General features: G+C 41.1%; 3 protein-coding genes across 3 annotated transcripts in view; 2 read left to right on the plus strand and 1 right to left on the minus strand.

Annotated features, from left to right (window-relative positions):
* The first annotated feature begins 602 nt into the window (after positions 1 to 602).
* On the plus strand, positions 603 to 2316 carry LOC113328509 (AAA-ATPase ASD, mitochondrial-like). Its single transcript, XM_026575587.1, has one exon. It carries the CDS (start codon positions 658 to 660, stop codon positions 2128 to 2130), a length of 1473 nt encoding a protein of 490 aa, XP_026431372.1. The 5' UTR covers positions 603 to 657; the 3' UTR covers positions 2131 to 2316.
* A 1548-nt stretch (positions 2317 to 3864) lies between these two features.
* LOC113328552 (protein C2-DOMAIN ABA-RELATED 11-like) lies at positions 3865 to 4380 on the minus strand. Its single transcript, XM_026575631.1, has one exon. It carries the CDS (start codon positions 4378 to 4380, stop codon positions 3865 to 3867), a length of 516 nt encoding a protein of 171 aa, XP_026431416.1.
* Positions 4381 to 6223: 1843 nt separating this feature from the next.
* Positions 6224 to 23161, plus strand: part of LOC113328553 (AAA-ATPase ASD, mitochondrial-like) — a 30224-nt gene continuing 13286 nt past the window's right edge. The window contains exons 1-2 of the mRNA XM_026575632.1: positions 6224 to 7025; positions 22998 to 23005. Of these exons, the coding sequence (XP_026431417.1) occupies positions 6224 to 7025; positions 22998 to 23005 (810 nt within the window). The remainder of the gene's footprint in view (positions 7026 to 22997; positions 23006 to 23161) is intronic.

Raw genomic sequence — 23161 nt, forward strand, 5'->3', positions numbered from 1 at the left:
TCTGTGTACACTAGGGATATAGATGTTTGTTATGGAACAACACAACGTTTCTTCCTTCTGTTCTTGTTTTGATGGTTCTGCATCCAGGCCAAGAGTTTGGCTCTAGCCTAGCGTATTCTTTTTCTTTTTGCAAATTTTCCTCTTATTCTTAACTCTAGTGTTTCTATTCGATTCCACGTAAATGGAAAGAAACTCTTCATAAAAATCTCTTGGATAATAACAGCCACTCACTCATATCCACATGCAAATGACAAGAGGATTCAACCCTTTGCTTATTTGATACGCCATATGCCCCCCCTTGGATACCAAAGATCTTTTCTCTTACTCCTAAATCTCCTTAGTCCTTGTGTCCAAAATCATAATGCCTGGTCCTTTAGATAAAGTACTACACAGATGGTACTCTAAAGACTTGTTGGAAAATAATAATGCATGGTTCATAGTTTGTTGAATGTCTAATCAATTACTATCAGAGTCAAAAGTCAAGACTTCTCCTTGTCTGGTAAGTTTCTTGGTAACCAAATTTCCTTTAAGTCGGTCTGTTGTCCTCCTATAAAATTTCTAGCGGATGCATTCATTTTGTTCAAGTACCAAACCACTCTCCTTCTTTCTTCTTTTTTCTTTAAGCAAAAGAAACCATCTTAATCTTCGACATTCAAGATGTGGGGAATGGGAGATAGTAATTATTGGACAGCAATCGGAACAAGTCTTGGTTCTCTTATGTTTTTCTACACATTGATAGAACGATTCTTTCCTCATGGTTTTGTACATCAATATGTAGAAAAATATTGGAAGCGTATGCTTCGTTTTACTAATCGTTATATTCAGATTACTATTGATGAATACTCTGGAGAACTCGTAGATCAGAAGAACCAGTCTTACACCTTCGCCGACGCTTATCTTAGTGCCGTAGCTATACAACGTGCATTGCAGCTCAAGGCGTATACTCCAAAAAACAGCAACAAGCTTGTTCTGAGTATGGTTGATTATGAGATGACTACACCTGATGAGTTTCAAGGAGTTACACTTTGGTGGATGTTAAGCAATACCAATGAAATCGGCGAACCCCGAAAGGTAGATACCAGCCGGTCATTAACGCTTACGTTTCATAAGAAGTATCGGCATTTTGTGACGGAGAAGTATTTGGATCATGTCATGGAAAAAGGGAAAGAAGTGTTGGCCCAAAATCAGCAGAGAAAGCTTTACACTAATAACTCAAGAGATAATTGGTATGAGCAAGAGATGTGGAGCCATGTAGTGTTTAATCACCCTGCAACGTTGGATAATCTAGCAATGGACAAGGCGAAAAAAGAAGACATTATGGAAGATCTTATTGCATTTAGCAAAGCTAAAGATTATTATGCAAAGATTGGCAAAGCTTGGAAACGTGGGTATCTTCTCTATGGACCTCCGGGTACCGGAAAGTCTACTATGATTGCGGCAATATCCGAGTTTATGAACTATGATATCTATGATCTTGAGTTAAAGTCAGTCAGAGGAGGGAATAGTGAACTGAGAAAGCTATTGCTGGATACATCTGATAAATCTATTATTGTGATCGAAGATATCGATTGTTCGATCGCCCTTACAGACAAACGTAAGACGAAGAAGAAAACACGCAGTAAAAAAAAGAAATCGTATGAGCAAAGATTGGCTGAGATACGTGGTGACAAGGATGTAACTCTCTCAGGGCTGCTAAATTTCATTGATGGGTTATGGTCAAGCACTGGCGGGGAAAGACTTATCATTTTTACTACTAATCATATTGAGAAGCTGGATCCAGCACTCATTAGACGTGGTCGTATGGATAAGCATATTGAGTTGGCATATTGCTGCTTTCACGGGTTCAAGATATTGGCTAAGAACTATTTGAATATTGATGATCACCCTTTGTTTGAGACGATTCGTTGTATGATCGATGAAGCCAGGATCACTCCTGCTGATGTTGCTGAGAATTTGATGCCTAAGACTGTAAATGGAGGTGACTATTCTGAGGTTTGCTTGGGGAATTTGATTACTGCACTTGAGAAATCAAAAGAAGATGCAGCAAGATTGGATGCTGAAAGACTATTAGAAGAGGAAGAGGAATCAGAAGAGGAAGAAGAAGATGAGGAAGATGATGAGGATTTCTGAGTTCAAGTCGTTCTAGCGACATAGGACCTCTTGGAAACTAGGATTGAAATTCGGGCAACATTTTGATTTTTCTTGTATTTTGGGTCTGCCATAACCAAGTAGGAGTACTAATTTCTTTTTAATCTTTATATCTTAGATTCATTAACGATTTTAAATTGACTACATCCCATGAATTCTCGAACTTAACATATACAGTTGTAAAGAAGTCAAGCAATGCTGCTAATGGGGTACCATTTTGCTTCAAGTGTACTAAATTGCAAATAAGATAAAACTTGTTTTGGTAAGGGATTGATACACCCCCCAAGCAAAATGGTAAGCCCCATTAGCAGCCATGTAAAGAAGCAGAAGATCGCTCGGAAATGGCACTAGGAAGACGTAGACTTGTTGCATGCCATTGCAGGGTACGCACCAAAAGGTCGTGTCACGGTGGTCGGTACCAGTAGACGTCTGCTAACACTCGACGTCGCCGAAACATAGGCTCGGGTTTTCTGGGAATTGGACAACTTTCTTTATGATATTTTGGTTCGATGGTGTCACAAGGGTTTCAATAAATAGACAAAAGTTGTAGTTGTATATTAAAAATTTGATCATCTTCTTGAAGATTGCAAGGATACCATGGCAAAGCACAATCTGAACAAATTCATGGGAAGGCTTGAAATGATAGATTTGGGTAGTAATCTTAATAGACAACAATAAGCACAAGGGAAACTTAGGGGGAGACCAAAAAAAAAATAATATTCTCATTGTCAGACCCACAATTAATTTTAGGTATCGTGACACCCATAATTATTTCCGTGACACTCATAATTATATGAAATTATTAAAAATGTATGCATGACGGATTATGCTTCCGCATGACAGGTTATGCATCAGGGGTATAATTGGTAACACAACTTGGATGTAACATATCTAAAAATCCGCGTCTTAGAATTTTACAAATTTTATATCGTTGGAAATCTTTTTAAGAGAGCTACGCAATAAGTACAAACAAGAATATCAAAAATTTTTTTTTCACGAAAAAAATCGGAGGTGATCATCATTTTAGGCAAAATTTTCGAAAACTTGATACATAACTATTATGCAGTCACCAAAAAAGATGCATAACACATTCTGCAGATGCATAACGAATTATGCAACCATTTTCTCCACTGCATAACAAATTATGCATTTAGATAACAAAATTATGCATCTATAACAAGTTATGCATCCATTGTATTAGTGCGTACATGAAAAATTGATGTATAATGCATTATGCGTCTATTTTCTCGATGCATAAAAGATTGTGCAATAATTTTCCCGATGCATTATGCAGCCATATTTTCGGACGCATAACAAGTTATGCATTTATTTTCGTGACTGCATAACATGTGATGCAGATATTATCGTAGGTGCATGACAAGTTATGTAGTCTTTGTTTTTGTTGGTTTTAATAGTGACAAAAAAGTTGTCTGGACTGCATAACAAGTTATGCAACAAATTTTATAGATACATAATATGTTATGCATCCATTTTCACGACAACATAACATGTTACGCGGACATTTTCTCGACTGCATGACAGGTTAACAAAGCATACCCCCATTCACAAACACAACTTGATTCCTAATCATAATATTTTTAGCAATAAACTCTCCCGTTAAATCCAGACTAAGCTGGAGTAATCAGTAGTCATCCAAGTACATGAATCCAACTAATAGTTCAGGAACCATCAACATCCCCAGTGTGTTTCCTTTCATTAAGAAGGGACAGGAGTAGTTGGAAGTTGATCTTCGATCCACTTACGCTTCAGCTCAAGTTCCCCATATTCTACACCACAAAATCTCAACCAGGCATCCTGCAAAATCTCCCCATTTACACAACTGACGTAGCTCTCTCTAACCAGACAGTTATCACTACTAGGAAGTATTGTCCGTAACTTAGTCGACTCACCTGGGCGCGCCTTTATTACTTGTTTGAGCCTTGCTGCCGACGCAATCTGTTGAAGGTTTAGGTGCGCAGTTCCCATTTTGTCATCTGATTTGAACCGATCTTTGTCAAACACCTCTATGTTGAGAACACCAGCCGATTGAGTAACATCCAAGCTCAACTCCTCGTTCCAAACGGGATTAAGGAAACTGTTGATGACCTTGGTCTTAACAACCTGATTCCCCAGCTTGAACACAACATAAGGATCGCTGGTTCTGAAATATCGAATCACTAGTTGCTTTCCTTGGACTACTGTCACTTTTAACACACCCACTTTCTCTCCCATTTATTTGTTCCTTCTTAAGACATGAAACCTATAAATTCAAGACTTAACAAACAAGTGATAATGAATAAAATGAACCCTAGAAACGCCAATTCAAGTGAAAAACAAACCTAAGAACGAAAGGTTGATAGGTTTAAGGACAGGGCAGGAAGTGGGAGATGATGATAATACGTAAATTAGAAAACCCCAATTTCCAAATTCTTTAATACCACTAATACCACTAATCACTTCCTTCTCTTCACTGTTATAAATCAAATCCAAGATATACCCATCAGTTATTGACTTGAGTTCTAATTCATTTCCAACCTTTTCTTAATCCTTCAAAAGCTTTAATAATGATTGAATCTTCAGATTGAACTTTGATAACTAAAAATATCGATTCTTCTTCGTCGATTTACTTGAAATCAAAGATTAAAATAGTGATGAAGCTGTCTATATCAAGAGAAGATTATAGATATGAGATGAATCAGGGTGATTTTAGGTTAGTTTGGAAAGATGAAAAACGAAAAATAAAATTTCTCAAAATTGTGGGTCTGTGCATAATTCTATCACCGAGAATGTGTGCGTGCTTGAAAATTTCTGGACGTGGGTTTCACCGTGGAAAAAATATGAAAAATCAGCCTCCCTGTAGTTTTCACTAAGCTCAAAACCAACCATAATGGGCTTAGTTTGAGAAAAGACTAGTGTCAAAGGCTTTGGACTTGTAAAGAGTCAATGTTTGCCTTTTCCTAGATTTTCATGGTTTCTTGCACGAGGATTCACTCTGTCTATGATGGGATTCAATCTGTTGGTGATGTGCTCACTACATAGTTGATGAATTTTCCAATGGGACCATTGAATCAACCACCAGTGAGCACATTGGTGACGAGCTCATTATGGGATATAATCATTGATGTTGTCTCACTAAGCGAATTTTGAATCATATGACAACTTTTGGATGTAGCTCTGATAGATTCTAGGTCATAAGTCGTCTTCTAGTCATCATTGATATCCATCTTAAATTTGATCTACATATCAAAACTTAAAAAGTACGCATTAATTGTCATCAAAAAGTTGTCATTATTTACTCAGTCAGGTCGACCAACATTAGTAATGCCCATCGTTAAATCGCTTGGTACTTAATCATGGGAACCATTAAGATTTAAGCGTAACCAAATTCAAATAAGAAGTGGCTCTACCATCAATCTCCGTAGCGATAGAGATTTTTGTTAAGAAACAACACTACGTCCACGTTTCTTCTTTCTGTTCTTGTTTGATGGTTCTGCCTACCATATCTAGGCCAAGAGTTCGGCTCTAGCGTATTCTTAATTTTATTTTTGGCTACCACGAAATTGAACTGTGTAGAGTTCCATTTTTACTGGTCTCATATGAAAACCTATATTAAGGATATTGGCATGGCAGGTATATATATATGGGAAGGACTATTATTAAAAGTATTTCTTGATGGAAAGTTGAATATTTAGGAATTTAGTCTTTCTGATCTCTGCCTATTAATGGGATACAATTTCAAGAGACTTTAGAATTCATCAGCTTTTAACATCAATAGAGAACAGCCAAGACTTCGGATACTACCAGCTTATTTTTGGTCGACTGATTAGCTTTAACAGGTATTTCACATAAACTATTTTTGTAAAAATAAAATAAAAATAGTTTTGATTTTTTTTTTTTTTTTTTTAAAATACATGGTTCATAACTCGTTGTCCAGTAAGTTTCTTGGTGACTAAATTTCCTTTAAGTCGGTCTCATGTCCTCCTATAAAATATCCATTTTCCTTAAACGATCCTTTTTCGTCTTCTTTTTCAGCAAAAAAACAATATAATAATCTGCAAAATTGAAGATGTGGGCAATGGGAGAGAGCTGGAAAGAAATAGGAACAAGTCTTGGTTCACTTATGTTTCTCTACACATTGATAGAACGATTCTTCCCACATGGTTTTGTACGTCAATATGCAGACAAGTATATACAGCTTATAGTTCGTTTTTTTAATCGTCATATTCAAACCAGCATTGATGAATACTCTGGAAAACTTGTAGATCAGAAGGACCAGTCTTACACCTTCGCTGACGCGTATCTTAGTGCCATAGCAATTCAACATGCGTTGCAGCTCAAAGTACATACTCCAAAGAATAGCAACAAGCGTATCTTGAGCATGATTGATTATGAGATGACTATAACTGATGAGTTTCATGGAGCTACATTTTCTTGGATGTTAAGCAACACAAATGAAATCGGCAAACCCCGAAAGGTTGATGACAATCGGTCGTTAGCCCTTAAGTTTCTTAAAAAGCATCGGCATGTTTTTCTGGACGAGTATTTGGATCATGTCATGGAGAAAGGGAAAGAACTGTTGGAGCAAAATCAACAGAGAAAGCTTTACACTAATAACTCAAGAGATAATTGGTATAAGAAAAAGATGTGGAGCCATGTAGTGTTTAATCACCCTGCAACATTTGATAAGTTAGCAATGGACAAGGAGAAAAAGGAAGACAGTATTAAAGATCTTATCGCATTCAGCAAAGCTAAAGACTATTATAAGAAGATTGGTAAAGCTTGGAAACGTGGGTATCTTCTATATGGTCCGCCAGGTACCGGAAAGTCTACTATGATTGCAGCAATATCCGAGTACATGAACTATGATATTTATGATTGTAGTAGCATTAAACTGCATACTACATCCAATGAAGTATAAGATGATTTAACACAAAGTGAAGATAAACAAACAAATGTAGACACAAGGATATACGTGGTTCGGTATGATTACCTACAGCCACGGGGTGAAAGGATGAATGTTATTATTTTTCTTCTTTTGTTACAAGTTGTTCTCTCCTTCTCAAATGGTGAAGCTCTCACAACTCAAGTATGATGCCTTGTTTTTCTTTCTCTCAACCTGCCTCTCTCTCTCGACCAGCCCTTGTATTTATAGGCCAAGGTCGACATACAACAGAATTACAATGTTGGTCACATTACATCAATTTAGTTGTTCCCTATCGGACCTTCACTACTCGCCCGACTTTCTGGTTTGACCGATAGTTCTTCACCCGAGGCCGAATATGAATCTTCTGGTTAGCACGATGTCGCCCTTGTTTCTTCTCGTTCCTTTGTTTGACCATTTTCCTTCGTCTGACCGAGTGCTTTCTGATTGTTCGTCTGATCTGTCAGAAGATAAGGGTCATGTCGCACCCAACAGCTGTTGGTCCATCACGTCCGACCCACGTGATGTCTCGCTCTTTGCGCCGTTTGGTTCTATCTTTTGCTTCGCCGCTCTTTGTTCTTTGGTGTATCATAGCTTAGGATCCTGCCACCTAGCCCTGTGGATTATCTACACCTACATTTATGCCCCTTCTTTCGCTCGTGTGCTTGGCACGAGGGAAAGAAAATCGTTCCACCTTCCCACGTCCTCGAGCATGCCGGGAATTCCGCCATGTAGTCTCACACTAATTCTCCTTTATGACTTGTAACCGTCGCTGTCAGTTGAGGCGATGCACCCTATAAATATCTTATTTTACGTTCTCACTCCTTTGCTCGCCATTTTTCAGAGAAACTAAGTGTTGTTCATCTTTCTTCTTTTCCTCCATTCTTTGTCGACGCCATTAATTCCGGCGACTCTCTTATATTCTCCATCTTCTTCTTTGATGTTTCTGTTGGTGAGGTTTGCGACAGTCGTGGTTAGTTCTTCCTTTTGCTTCTCTCTTCACCAAAGTTCGTATCTTTCCGTTCGCTTTTTGCCATGGCTTCTTCTTCTCCGTCAATGACTGAAAAAAGGTGTGTGAGTGATACCTTCTCCGAGGGCGATGTTGTTTCTCTTAATTCCCTGTTTTGGCTTGAGAGTCCTTCCCATCACGATTATCGTGCTGTAAATTCCCTTTTCCCTAATGAATCTCCTTCTTTTTCATGTAGGTCTGATAAGAGGGTCTCTAAAGACTTGTCTGATGATGAGTTTATTGAACAGATGAAGGAAGAATTTGGCCTTCAAAACTACGAGGTGACCCTAGTGTCGAGCCAAACGGGTGTGTTGAGGAAGTCCGATGTCGACAGGTATGAGTAGTCATCCGAGGCGGTTATCGTTACTCGTGTGCAATTAGAACTCGGTCTTCGCTTTCCTTTGTACAACCCTTCTAGCCCTTTCTACTATGAGGTGTCATCACAACTTCGTCTGCCTCGGGCCTTGACCCAGTGGAATGGAAAAACTTTCCGTCTGATGAATGAGTGGAGAGACCGAGGAGAGGGTCATGGATCTACGGCCGATTGGTCGACCTATAGGCCCGAAGATGCTCCCAATTATACTACTGCCAATTTCCTTGTGAACTATCGGAGTGGGACATCTACTAATGGCGACCTTGCTGGTTTTGCTGCCAGCCCTCATCGCTTGAAGTCTATGCCTGATGGTGTTGAACGATTGATGCTGGATGTTGATCCCCTTGGGAGAGGTTCCAACAAGCTTGCTCTCCACACCAATGACCCATACTGGGATCGGGTTCTACTACTTGTTCGCGGCCAAATTTTGCATGGTAGCTTCCCTCCTCCTCAGTTTCCTACGGAGCTTTATTCATTCTGGGTGATTAATGATGACAGGGTATGTTGTCTTCTTTTCACTTTCTTTGATTCCTGTTTTATCGTCTTAGGGTATTGATTACTTTCTTGTCGTAGGTTAAGCCTCAGAGCGAGTCTACTAAATCGGCTTCTATTTCCAAGAAGATGAGCGCTGGCACAAGGGTCGAGGAAGGCCAGGGGAAGGTAACAAACATATAGCTTTTATTTTAAGTACATGTACTTTCCCCTGTTTTTTTCCTTCACGTGTTCTGACGCTGAACCTTGTGCAGAAATTCCCTAGGCACGAGGATGAAGATGTTGGAGGGTCCGATGCTGTTGGTGGTGAAGGTTTGGTTCCAAGGAGTAATCCTCCTCGGGGGAAGGTGGCGGCGAGGGGAATGGTGCTGAAAAGCTCGGACGTTGTGATCGACATCCCCGATCAAGATGATGAGGACGATATATTCGGGGACGAGCAACTGTTTGATGAGGATGCTGGTGGGCAGAAGGAAGGGGAGGTTCCTATGGAAACTTCTATTGTGACTCCTAGCGTGCATCATGGAGCTCAAGGGCCGAACCAAACATCGCTCCAAAAGCTTCCCCCAATGGATGTTGGCTCTTCCTCAGGTGTTCAGACATCCTTTACCATATCAGGCCCTATGTGTGATTCTCTTGGCGCGTTACACTCTGAGGAGTTCGGCTCCTATACTGATGAGAAGATGATTGCCGACGTGCCCCTGTATCATGATATCGCGCCGGTCTTTGATAATTTGGTAAGTGGTCTGCTTGCACTCTTCCTTTTGATGTTTCCGGACTGGTAGGCATCTAAAAGGTCCTACAAATTATAACCGCAAGTGCACGGTGTCGAAAGTGGCAAATGTGCAAGTACGGGTCGATCCACAGAGATCGGGTGTGTTTTGGAATGCTTCTAGCTATTTTGGGTTCTAAATTTGCTAATGGGCTTTGAATACCAAAGGGGTCTTGAATATCAATGGTCTTTGAATACCCTTTGGAACTGTTGGGCTGAACTGAGCTTGGGCTCAGAAATATGGACTATGGGCTTTAGGTCTTAAACCTTGTTTTGGGCTTTTGGGTTGAACAACTGGGCTTTGGTTAAGCCCACAGTTGACTGAATTGGGCTTCAGTTTGAAGTGTGACTTGGGCTTGGGATGTATTGGGCTTAGCTATTGAACTAGGCCTTTGGGCTTAGTGAACTGTGGCTGGACTTGGCAGGAAGCAGCAGCAGGCAACAGAAGGGCTGCAGCAGCAGCTGCAGGGGAAGGAAAGCAGCAGCAGCAAGACTGCACAGCAGCTGCACAAGCAGTGCAAGTAGCAGCACAGCAGATGAAAGTGCACAGCAAGGCAAGTGCACAACAAGAAAAGAAGTAGCAGCACAAGCAGCAGGAGCAAGAGTGGCAGCAGCTTGGCAGGGCAGCTGCACAAGCAGTGCAAAGAAAGAGCTGCACAGCAGCACAAGAGAGCACACAGCAGGGGACATCAAATAGAATGTACAAGCAAGGAACAAAGCAACAGCAAAATAAAAGTGAACAGAAGCAAATGAAAATTACAGTGGACAAAACAATGCAAAAGCAACAGAAAATAAAATGAAAGATACAACAGGGCAACAGCAAAAGCAAAGAACAAAACAAGAATGGACCAAGGCCTAAGGCCAAGGGCAGGGGTGATAAAGAAACTGACAAGAAGCAATACTAAGGCAAGAATACAGGCATTCCTATAGAATGGGTTGAAAACTAGCTTGCTATAAGCACTAGCTTCTCCCAATGCACAATCAACACTACAACCTAAGCATACAAGGAGAATGGCAAGAACATCAGCTTGCTATGAGCACTGATTTCTTGCCATTGCACAATCAGCATTGCTTCACAGATACCTAGCCTAGCATTCCTTCAAATTGACAGTGACAAAGCAACACAAATGATAGTGAATTGATACTAACAGTGAGCAACATCTAAACAGGATACAACTAACTGAACTAACAATAACAGAACATTTAACATATTTATAACAGAACATTTAACAGAACATACTAACTGAGCAAGAAATTAACAGAACATTTAACATATAACAGAACAAAGCAAGAAATTAACAAAACACAGCAAGAGAATTAACTACTAGCACATTTAACTGAAACATGAAAATTCAACAGGACAAGAGAATTAACAGAACTTAGCAGTCCTGGATGTGGGCTAATCCCAACATGAGTCTTTACATCACACCCACAGTCCCAATTTATAGTTACAAGCACAATTAGGGTTCTACACAAAAAATCCCCAAATTGACAGTAGACTAGGGTTTTGATTTTCGAGCTTACCAAACGTGATAAGACGAGTCCGTCTTCAACCCATGCTTCTTCTCCCTTCTCTGCTCCTTCCCATGCCTTCAATTTCTCTTTCTAGCTTCACTAATTCGTCAACCATTCACCTAGGGTTTCGGCAGGGGAGAAATTGACGAATTAGGGGGCTATAAAGATGGGTAATAGTTGTAGGAAGGTAGGGGTGATGATGGTGGAGGTGTGGTGGTGGTAGAGGAGTTGGTGATGGAGTCAGAGCAGGTGGAGAAGGTGGTGGTGTACGGTGGTTCTGTGGAGAAGATGGTGGAGAGGGTATGGCTCGACTGTGTTTGGGGTAGGGGGTGTGTTTGGGTTAGGTGGATGGGCTCGGGTACTAGGGTGTAAGGCGAATGCATCGAGTCTTGATGTTTGTGACTCTGAGCTGCGAGATTCGGAGATGGTAGGTAGATCGGACGGTGATGCGGAGGTAAGCGATGAGCGACCGTTGGATTATATGATACAACAAAATAAACGGTACTTGATGGAGTTAGGTACTGTAGTGTTAGGCGGAGATATCAAACTTTGATGCACAGCAAGGGAGCGACCGTTGGATTCAACTACCATCTAATCTGAAGGCTTGGAATTTCAGCGCTGTGGTGCTTGGCAGAGACATCAGATTTTGATGCTCAGCAAGGAGCGACCGTCGGATGCTTCTGAGAAATGATCTGATGGCTGAGAACGGAGGCGCTTTTGTGTGTAGAAAATGAGGTTGTGCGCACCATTCTTCGCGGCTTCCTTGCGTAATTTCTCCCCTCTTTTCACTACTTTTCTGCTCTTTTCGCTCCGCGACTCATCCGAACTTTATTTATTACCTAAAAATGCAAAATTAATTAATAAAAATATTTATTTCTTGAAAACAATGAAAATACAGAATATGGGATAAAATGTAGAATTAATGCATAAAAGATGAGTTAAATGCCAACAAAAAGGGATAGATATATACAATATTTGGCACTCATCAAATACCCCCAAACCTGAATTTTACTTGTCCTCAAGTAAAACAAAACTAGGAAATCCTAACTATACCACTGTCGCTGGTCTCTCGAATGCATTTAGCGTATGCACTAAGCCTTTTAAACCACTAAGTGTCCCTAGTGGACGAGTGAAGTCTCGTGAAGGTTTACCAGAGGTGTGCCTACAAAACCTAAGGACAAAATATAAGCTCAGATTCCATCAAACGTGACATGTGCAAAACAGTTAAGCTCACAGCAAAATGGAGATGTCAATCTAGCTATCGAAGGCACAATCCTAGCACTGATAACAAAAAAGACATGTGATAAGAGTGTAAAGTGTATCTACACATGTGTAAAGAAAGATCTGAAGTCATGACTACTAATCACCAAGAGATAGTTTCTCAGGCTAAGAACTGAGGTCGAAATCTAGCTAGCTGTCCGGACTTTACGAGAATTGTGAATGAGTTGGAGGTATTTCACAATTACTCGCGTTGTACATCAATGGCATACACCCTCCTTGCTTATTACAAAGAAACAACAAAAATACTATTTACATGACTCTTATTTACATTGACTACTCTCTTTTATTTTTGGAACAAGAGAGATGGAATTGATAAATACTTGATTTTTTTTTTTTTTTTTTCTGATTTTTTTTTTTTTTTTTTTTTTTTTTTTTTTTTTTTTTTTTTTTTCTGAATATTACATCGTTTTTTTTTTTTTTTTTTTTTTTTTTTTTTTTTTTTTTTTTTTTTGAGGAAACACTTTTGATACAATACAAAAGGAAACAAAAGATTACATGACACTTTGCAAGAGGTAGCCCTTTTTGATGCACCCAGTTAAATTCGATGGTTGTCTTTCTTAATGTAACCTCCACCTTCTATCCCAACCAACCAAAGAACAAGCTAGTCAAGTTTCGTTCAGTATTCTAAAGTGATTGGCAATCGTAACTTCCTATCAACACCTTGAAGATCGAGGCCATACATGTATTGGTAGATCGTGCGCGTGCAAATTTCTTATCACTATGTGAATTGTGCTAGAATCAGGGTGCCTAAATATCTAGACTAAGACTCCTAATAAATACATATTTGCACAAGAGTCAACATTTCAAGGTAAATGAGCTCCATTTTTTATGATTTTTTAATTTTTTAATTTTTTTTTTTTTTTTTTTTTTGGAATTTTTCAATTTTTTTCAAAAAGAAGGAGTTCGTTTTCAATTATGGCATATTATCATGGTATCTACTCTATACCCCCAAACCTAAACTAAACATTGTCCTCAATGTTTCAAAATATGGAAAGAATTAAAATGCAACATATGGAAAGGGACATGCTGAGTAGAGTAAAAGGAGAGAGAATACCCGATTTCGGCGAAAGCAGAATTAAAACTCCGTTATTCAAGGCAAAAATCCAACCAACATATTTTAGCCGAGATCAAATTGGATTAGCAAAATATATACAAAAGGAACAAAAGGTTTTTTTTTTTTTTTTTTTTTTTTTTTTTTTTTTTTTTTTTTTTTTTTTTTTTTTTTTTTAAAAAAAAACGTAAAGTTTTTTTTTTTTTTTTTTTTTTTTTTTTTTTTTTTTTTTTTTTTTTTTTTTTTTTTTTTTTTTTTTTTTTTTTTTTTTTTTTTTTTTTTTTTTTTCCTCCCCTCCTCCCTAAATTTGGTTTTTGTATGGGAGCAGCCCTGTGCAAGCCTCTCATGAATGGAATGGAAGGCTGCGGCCCACGAAACACTAAGTTTTAATTTTGAAAGTTTAATTTGGCCCAGTTGGTTAAGGCCCGACGTTTGTTTTAAAACTTTGGTTTCGAGGTCCACTTTCGAGTGGAATACAAGTCCAATTGATGCTTACAAGCTCAGCTGGGTTTAAACCCAGAGTTCAAAATACAAGTCCAATGAAAGAATTTAAACAAGCCCACAAAAATAAATACAAGCCCACAAAAAATTATTACAAACCCAAAATAGAAAAATAAAAAGCCCAAAAAAATTGGGTTAATTATTACAAGCCCACAAATAAAAAATTGGAAGCCCACAGGTTGGGTTCTCTTAATGAAATGGGTTTAGGCTTACCTTTTTAGCACAGCCCAGCTGCTCTGATATTGTTGCAAAAACCCAGTTGGGTTTTGGTTCTTTTCCTTGGTGGCGTCCCAGCAGAGGAAAAACAGGTTCAGAACAGCAGGTCCAACAGCAAATGAAGTGAAGCAGATGCAGATGCAAATGCTATGCAGTGAAATGCAAAAATAGCTAATAAAACAACAAGAAAACACAACACCAATCCCCGGCAGCGGCGCCAAAAACTTGGTGGTCCCCGGCAACGGCGCCAAAAACTTGGTAGTCCCCGGCAGCGGCGCCAAAAACTTGGTAGGCTTCTAAAAGGTCCTACAAATTATAACCGCAAGTGCACGGTGTCGAAAGTGGCAAATGTGCAAGTACGGGTCGATCCACAGAGATCGGGTGTGTTTTGGAATGCTTCTAGCTATTTTGGGTTCTAAATTTGCTAATGGGCTTTGAATACCAAAGGGGTCTTGAATATCAATGGTCTTTGAATACCCTTTGGAACTGTTGGGCTGAACTGAGCTTGGGCTCAGAAATATGGACTATGGGCTTTAGGTCTTAAACCTTGTTTTGGGCTTTTGGGTTGAACAACTGGGCTTTGGTTAAGCCCACAGTTGACTGAATTGGGCTTCAGTTTGAAGTGTGACTTGGGCTTGGGATGTATTGGGCTTAGCTATTGAACTAGGCCTTTGGGCTTAGTGAACTGTGGCTGGACTTGGCAGGAAGCACAGCAGGCAACAGAAGGGCTGCAGCAGCAGCTGCAGGGGAAGGAAAGCAGCAGCAGCAAGACTGCACAGCAGCTGCACAAGCAGTGCAAGTAGCAGCACAGCAGATGAAAGTGCACAGCAAGGCAAGTGCACAACAAGAAAAAGTAGCAGCACAAGCAGCAGGAGCAAGAGTGGCAGCAGCTTGGCAGGGCAGCTGCACAAGCAGTGCAAAAAAGAGCTGCACAGCAGCACAAGAGAGCACACAGCAGGGGACATCAAATAGAATGTACAAGCAAGGAACAAAGCAACAGCAAAATAAAAGTGAACAGAAGCAAATGAAAATTACAGTGGACAAAACAATGCAAAAGCAACAGAAAATAAAATGAAAGATACAACAGGGCAACAGCAAAAGCAAAGAACAAAACAAGAATGGACCAAGGCCTAAGGCCAAGGGCAGGGGTGATAAAGAAACTGACAAGAAGCAATACTAAGGCAAGAATACAGGCCTTCCTATAGAATGGGTTGAAAACTAGCTTGCTATAAGCACTAGCTTCTCCCAATGCACAATCAACACTACAACCTAAGCATACAAGGAGAATGGCAAGAACATCAGCTTGCTATGAGCACTGATTTCTTGCCATTGCACAATCAGCACATTGCTTCACAGATACCTAGCCTAGCATTCCTTCAAATTGACAGTGACAAAGCAACAACAAACATGATAGTGAATTGATACTAACAGTGAGCAACATCTAAACAGGATACAACTAACTGAACTAACAATAACAGAACATTAACATATTTATAACAGAACATTTAACAGAACATACTAACTGAGCAAGAAATTAACAGAACATTTAACATATAACAGAACAAAGCAAGAAATTAACAAAACACAGCAAGAGAATTAACTACTAGCACATTTAACTGAAACATGAAAATTCAACAGGACAAGAGAATTAACAGAACTTAGCAGTCCTGGATGTGGGCTAATCCCAACATAAAGTTTTTACATCACACCCACAGTCCCAATTTATAGTTACAAGCACAATTAGGGTTCTACACAAAAAATCCCCAAATTGACAGTAGACTAGGGTTTTGATTTTCGAGCTTACCAAACGTGATAAGACGAGTCCGTATTCAACCCATGCTTCTTCTCCCTTCTCTGCTCCTTCCCATGCCTTCAATTTCTCTTTCTAGCTTCACTAATTCGTCAACCATTCACCTAGGGTTTCGGCAGGAGAGAAATTGACGAATTAGGGGGCTATAAAGATGGGTAATAGTTGTAGGAAGGTAGGGGTGATGATGGTGGAGGTGTGGTGGTGGTAGAGGAGTTGGTGATGGAGTCAGAGCAGGTGGAGAAGGTGGTGGTGTACGGTGGTTCTGTGGAGAAGATGGTGGAGAGGGTATGGCTCGACTGTGTTTGGGGTAGGGGGTGTGTTTGGGTTAGGTGGATGGGCTCGGGTACTAGGGTGTAAGGCGAATGCATCGAGTCTTGATGTTCTGTGACTCTGAGCTGCGAGATTCGGAGATGGTAGGTAGATCGGACGGTGATGCGGAGGTAAGCGATGAGCGACCGTTGGATTATATGATACAACAAAATAAACGGTACTTGATGGAGTTAGGTACTGTAGTGTTAGTCGGAGATATCAAACTTTGATGCACAGCAAGGGAGCGACCGTTGGATTCAACTACCATCTAATCTGAAGGCTTGGAATTTCAGCGCTGTGGTGCTTGGCAGAGACATCAGATTTTGATGCTCAGCAAGGAGCGACCGTCGGATGCTTCTGAGAAATGATCTGATGGCTGAGAACGGAGGCGCTTTTGTGTGTAGAAAATGAGGTTGTGCGCACCATTCTTCGCGGCTTCCTTGCGTAATTTCTCCCGTCTTTTCACTACTTTTCTGCTCTTTTCGCTCCGCGACTCATCCGAACTTTATTTATTACCTAAAAATGCAAAATTAATTAATAAAAATATTTATTCTTTAAAACAATGAAAATACAGAATATGGGATAAAATGTAGAATTAATGCATAAAAGATGAGTTAAATGCCAACAAAAAGGGATAGATATATACAATATTTGGCACTCATCACGGACCCTACAAATCTCGCATTGGGATGGAATTTGTAGGCGTTGAATCGGTCGAGGTTGGAGGCTGCTCTCCACCGACAAGAGATTAGGAAGCTGGAGGCTGCTCTACAACAGGAGAAGGAACGATCTCGTGATCTGGAGATCAAACTCGCCGATGTGCAAGGTATATTGTTTATAATAGTTGTGTTGATTGAGTTCTTCGTACCAATGTCCTGAGTCAATTATTGTTCTTCTAGCCGAAATATCTAGTATAGATATAGACGCTTCTTCGGAGTATAGGTTTATGAAGAGAAAATGGGATATCGAGAAATATCTTGTGGAGAATCTTCGACAACGAATCTCCAATAAGGATGGGAAGATAGACCGAAAAGAGGCCGAGATCCATCAACTCCAAGAGGAATTGGACATATATCGCCTGTTTGACTATGTCCCTGAAGAGATAGATAACTTACGGGCTCGCTTGGGCATGTTTCAAAGACTTGCTGGTGATAAAACGTTACTAGCCGATAATATGGAGAGTCATAAGGGTTCCCTTAGGCTTCAAAATCGAGATCTTCATGAAGATCGGCGACGAATTTTGAGGAAAAAAGCTGTGGCCGAGCAGTCCAACCGAGATCTTCTTGAAAGGACCAAGGGTTTTGATAAGCTGTCTAGTGACTTAGAGTGGACCCAAGCCCAGTTATCGATGCTACAATTGTCCTACAATCATCAGATGGCCGAGTGGAGTGATCACAAGAAATACTTCCCTTCGAACGAGTTCAATGAACAATACTATAATGAGTTAACTTTGAAGCTTTCTAAGGCCGAAGACGAGTTGTCCAAGTCCGTGGAGTCAACCCTATCAGGTCTCTGGAGTGCATGCTGGGGTGGCCTTAGACCGAATTAATTTGTTGTTTTTACTCTGTGTTCTGCTATATTCCGTTTTTAACATGCTTATAATGTTTTGTTGCAGCCGAGCAGGGTCGTGCTAAGGATCTGGAGCGAGATGTGCACAACCTCGGGAAAGAGGTGGAGCAGTGGAAAAAGGCTAAAGGTGAAACGAATGCTAAGATCCACGCCGCCGAGTCGAGGTATGAGCAGCTTTCTCAGCAGATTGTGGAAGAGAGAAACGCTCATCAGAGTGAGCTTGCTGAGGCGATCAAGGACGGTGTGAACAAGTACATCGCGCAAAAGCGCCGCGAGGTTGCTCAGAGGAAGGGAGGGGTCGGTGTTGTTCCACCCAGGAGTTGATCACGCCTTTTGTAGTGCTGCGCCACTAATTTGCCCTTTATTGCTAGTTGTAATCCGTTTGAACACTTGTCTCATGCTTCTTTGAACAATTTCTTTAAATGAGGTGCTGCGTCGCCAAGCTTGTTTTTCTTTTCCTATTTTCCTTGATAATTTTCACCTTTTCCATTGTGTTGACAATTCTCTTGATAATTTCAGCCTTATCTTGTTGTTTATGTTTCGCACCTGCATTTGATATCACATGTGTTGGTTATTAGTTCATTTTTTGTCGAACACACTCAACAAGGAGGGTCATCGGGCCCTATGCCATGTCCCAGTTGAGGTATCTCATCACTATCTTTTAGATTCAGTGGAAGGGTTATAGTCGCCCTAGGTCTAGGCCCGATAATCCCGAGTGGTTATCGATCAACCAACTCGGGCAAGTGATCACGGCCACCTGCGGTTGGGTAACCTTTCAGATGTAAGTAGGTTACTTAGCTGAGAAGAAATCATATCTTAACAACCTTTGGTATCTGGCTTCCAACAACCAGTACCCTTAGGCTACCTCGGCACTTGCTCACTGCCACTGCCCCGAGTATCGAATACCCAGTCGACTGTAAGTCACCTCGGCACCTCCGCACTGGCTTTGCCCCAAGTACGAATGACCATTCGAGTGTAAGTCACCTCGACACTTCCTCACTGGATTTTCCCCGAGTACGAATGACCATTGGTCGCTCATGCCATATTTCCTACCCCTCGCGGTTTTAAAGAAATTAATGACAAGTATGTTTTCATGTTTCCCTCGAACCCCTCATGGGTAATAGAGTTTCATATGTTGAGCGTTCCACAAACTCGGGTTTGCCGTCTGGTTTGAGTAATCGATAAGCTCCCTCGCCAGCTTTAGAAACGATTGTGTATGGTCCTCCCAACCTTACCGTAGTTTACCGCACTTTTTGTCACGTTCCCAATCGGCTAGGTATTTCAACACTAACTGCCCCGGTTGAAACTCTCTTGGTCGAACCCGTTTGTTGTATTCTCATTGTAATCTCCTTTGGTAATTCTCCATTTTTTGCAATGCCATATCCCTTGTTTCCTCCAAGTCATCGAGTTTGGCTACTATTAGATCTGTCGATATGTTTCGCCTCCAGGCTTCAGTTCTTGTGGTGGGTATCACCGCTTCAGTTGGTAGTATTGCTTCGGTTCCATAAGTTAACATGAAAGGTGATAGCCCTGCGGCTTCCCTTCGAGTGGTTCGATAGTCCCATAAAACATTGTAGAGTTCTTCGCACCAATCACCATATTCTCCATCTAGTTTTTTCTTCATATTGTTGGCGATAGTTTTATTTGTGATCTCGGCTTGCCCATTACTTTGAGGGTATATGGGGGTAGACTTGCTCTTTATGATGTCGTAGGTGTTAAACAGTAGGTCGATGTTTTCCCCATGGAGCTGTTTTCCATTATCCGAGACGATAGCTGCTGGTACTCCAAAACGACATATGATGTGCTCCCGAATGAACCTGAAGACGTCCTTGTCACGGATGTGCCTCAGTGGTGCCGCCTCCACCCATTTAGTTAAGTAGTTCGTCGCTACTATCATGTATTTTCTCTTCCCCGATCCCATGTGTAATGGTCGCACGATATCGATCCCCCACTTGGCAAAGGGCCAAGGGCTTACCACCGAGTTTAGAGTTACAGATGGCGCATGTATCTTCTTTCCAAACCGATGACACTCTTCGCAAGCTTGTTCCATTTGTTTTGCATCATCATTCATGTACGGCCAGAAGTATCCCATCGTTTTCGCTCTTGATGACAGACTTCGTCCCGAGCTGTGATTCCCGGCTGCTCCATAGTGTAGTTCATTCAAAATTGTATGGCCTTCTTCCTTGCTTAAACATCTTAAGAAGGGTACCAAGTACGATTTTATGTATAGGATTCCATCCCTCAGTTCATAAACGGCTGATATGCTTTTGATTTTGTTGATCTCGGGTCGCCCCTTGGGTAACTCGCCTGTCTCCAAGTATGATTGAATCGGCTTTCTCCAATATCCGTCTGGATATCTATCGGCCGTATTGACAGCCATGTCGACAGGTATCTCGGGCATCTCTGGTATGGATGGGGCGAGGAGTCTCATGACACGAATAACCTCCACACTTGGGTCTACGAGATGGGAGGCAATGTATGCCAATGCGTCCGAGTGTCGATTGTCTTTTCTGCATATGTGGTGGAATTTGATGCTGCGGATCTGGTCGATATAGAATTGGGCGAGCTCCCAGTACTTCTGCAAAATTGGGTCGTGGATGCCATATTTGCCCGTGATTTTTCGGATCACCAACTGTGAGTCACTAGTTAGCCTTACATCATGCAGGCCCATCTCGACGATTAATCTCGGGGCGTGAATCGCAGCTTCGTACTCGGTGACGTTGTTTGTCGCCTTAAATTCTAATCTAAATGAATGGACCAATTTTCGTCCCTTCGGCGTGGTAAAGGCTATCCCAAGTCCCGATCCATCTTTGTTTGACACCCCGTCGACGAATACTTCCCAACGTGATGGGCTACTTGCCTCGAGTAAGTCGGCCTAGTCTTCTCGATCTTCTTCCATCCCGAGTATGTCCTCGACTTCATTTTCGTCACTTAGTGGAAAATCTGCCAAAAAATCTGCCCACCACTTGTGCCTTCACTGTTGTTCTCATTTCGTAGAAGACGTTGAATTGTTTGATTTGTGCCCCCATTTGGATATCCTCTCTGACCGTCTGGCATTGTCGAGTATTGCTTCAATAGGTGATTTTGTGAGCACGCGGATCCGGTGGGCTTGGAAGTATGTTCTTAACTTCAGAGTGGCGAAAGCTAGTGCTAAAATCATCTGCTCCATCCTTGTGTAATTTTTCTCGGCGGGACTTAATGTTTTGATGATGAAGTAAACATGCTTTTCCTCGCTCCCTTCATTTCGGACTAAGACTGCACTGATAGCATATGAAGTTGCACCGAGATATAGCGTGAGAACCTCCGATGGCTCGGGTCTTTGTAGTACTGGTGGACCCGGGAAAGCGTGAAAATTAAGCGAAATTAAACACGGGCCTACAGTAATACCGCAAGTGCACGGTCGTCGGTTGTAGCTCGTGCAAGTACGGGTCGATCCACAGAGACTGGGTGTGTTTGGAGTTTCTAGCTATTTTGGGCTTTAAATGGCTATTGTTGGGCTTTGGGTACCAATGGACTTTGGGTACCAATGGGTTATGAGTACCAATGGGCTTTGATTAAGCTTCTGTTTTGGACTATGGGCTTGTGTGATAATGAAGTGCTTTGGGCCTTGGGCCTTTGAAGTGAACTGAGCCTTGGTAATGAAGTTACTGGGCTCAGTGGTCTTGAAATGAATTGAACTGGGCTTGATAATGAACTTGGGCTTGTTATTGAACTGGACCTATAGACAAGCAATGAACTGGGCTTGTGGTCAAGCACTGAACTGGGCTCTTGATCCTTGAACAATTAATGGGCTCTTGGCTTTTTAACCTGGACTGGGCTTATGCTGTGAGCCAAACTCAGTTGCAGCAGCAGCAGTGGAAAGCAGCCCAGTTGCAGCAGCAGCAGCAAGGAAAAGAAAGCAGCAGCAGTACTGCACAGCAGGGGAAAGAAAGCAGTGCACAGCAGCAGCACAACAATGCACAGCAGCAGCACAACAACAGCAAGTAGTAGCAGCAGCAGAACAAGGAGTAGTTGAAGTAGCAGGAGCAAATAGCAAACAAAATGAAGGACAAGTGAAAGTAAAACAGTGGCAGTGAAGGAATGAGGAAAAGTGACAGTGCAATGAAACTAAACAAGAACAATGGAAGAAAACCAAGGCCTAAGCCAAGGGCAGGGGAGATGGTGAAGGTGAGATGGTGAAGGTGAGCCTAGGCATACTACTAGAGTGGGAAGAGAACTAGTTTGCTCACAGTCACTAGTGAGCACCAGTTTCTCCCCAATGCTCAATCAACACAATGCTCTAAGGCTTCTAGCCTAACATTCCATCACTTCTTGACAGTGAATTGAAACAACAGTTGAGGAACTAAACCTTAAACACTAAACATAACAGTGAACTAACATTAAACACAAAACTAAATTGAAATTAGAAACAAACAGAAATTACAAGAACATAAATTAAATGAACATGGAATTAAACATGAAATAAAACAGAAATTGAAAATTAACTAAAATTGATTTGAAACTGAAATTGAACATTAACATAACTTCACAGTCCTGGACACTGGCTAGTCCAGCATAAAACCTCACACACAAACCCACAGTTCCCTTTTATACCCAATACCCAATTTAGGGTTTATAGAAAAATACCCAAATTCAAACAGTGAAATTAGGTATATGATTTACCTAATTTTTGACAGTACAAATTGAACCCATAACTAATTCATTGCTTCTCCTAACAGAAATTAGGGTTTTCTATAAAAATCCCAAAAATTGAGAAATTAGGGTTTCATAAAATCTTACTTTGATGGCGCAATTTCTTCAATCAATCGCTGACCCATCCTTCCTCTGACTTCACTGCTCCTTCCCATGCCTTTTCTAGCTTCGATTGATAACATGCAATCATTCTCATCAATTCCACACGTCACTGAATCGTGTGATGTTGATGAAGTTGATTGAAAGTTACCATGTGCGGTAGGTGGTGGTGATGATAAAGAAGGTGGTGTGGTTGTGGCAGAGTTGGTGGTGGCGGACATGGTGGTACGGTGGAGCGGCAGTGGAGTTGGTGGTGGTGCGGGTAGAAGGAAGAGAAGAGGGGAGTGAAAATGATTAGGGTTAGGTCTATTTTGGGATTATATATGCTAGGGTTATTTCGGTGTGAGTCGGTACAAAAAAGTTTGATGTATCGCAAGCTGAAGCCTTAGGATATGGAGATGGTAGG

Source organism: Papaver somniferum, unplaced genomic scaffold, assembly GCF_003573695.1.
Source record: "Papaver somniferum cultivar HN1 unplaced genomic scaffold, ASM357369v1 unplaced-scaffold_11, whole genome shotgun sequence".
NCBI lineage: Eukaryota > Viridiplantae > Streptophyta > Magnoliopsida > Ranunculales > Papaveraceae > Papaver > Papaver somniferum.

Excerpts from the sequence above, each read along its gene's own strand:
- LOC113328509 (XM_026575587.1), top strand. The coding sequence starts at position 658 with ATGTGGGGAATGGGAGATAGTAATTATTGGACAGCAATCGGAACAAGT.
- LOC113328552 (XM_026575631.1), bottom strand. The coding sequence starts at position 4,380 with ATGGGAGAGAAAGTGGGTGTGTTAAAAGTGACAGTAGTCCAAGGAAAG.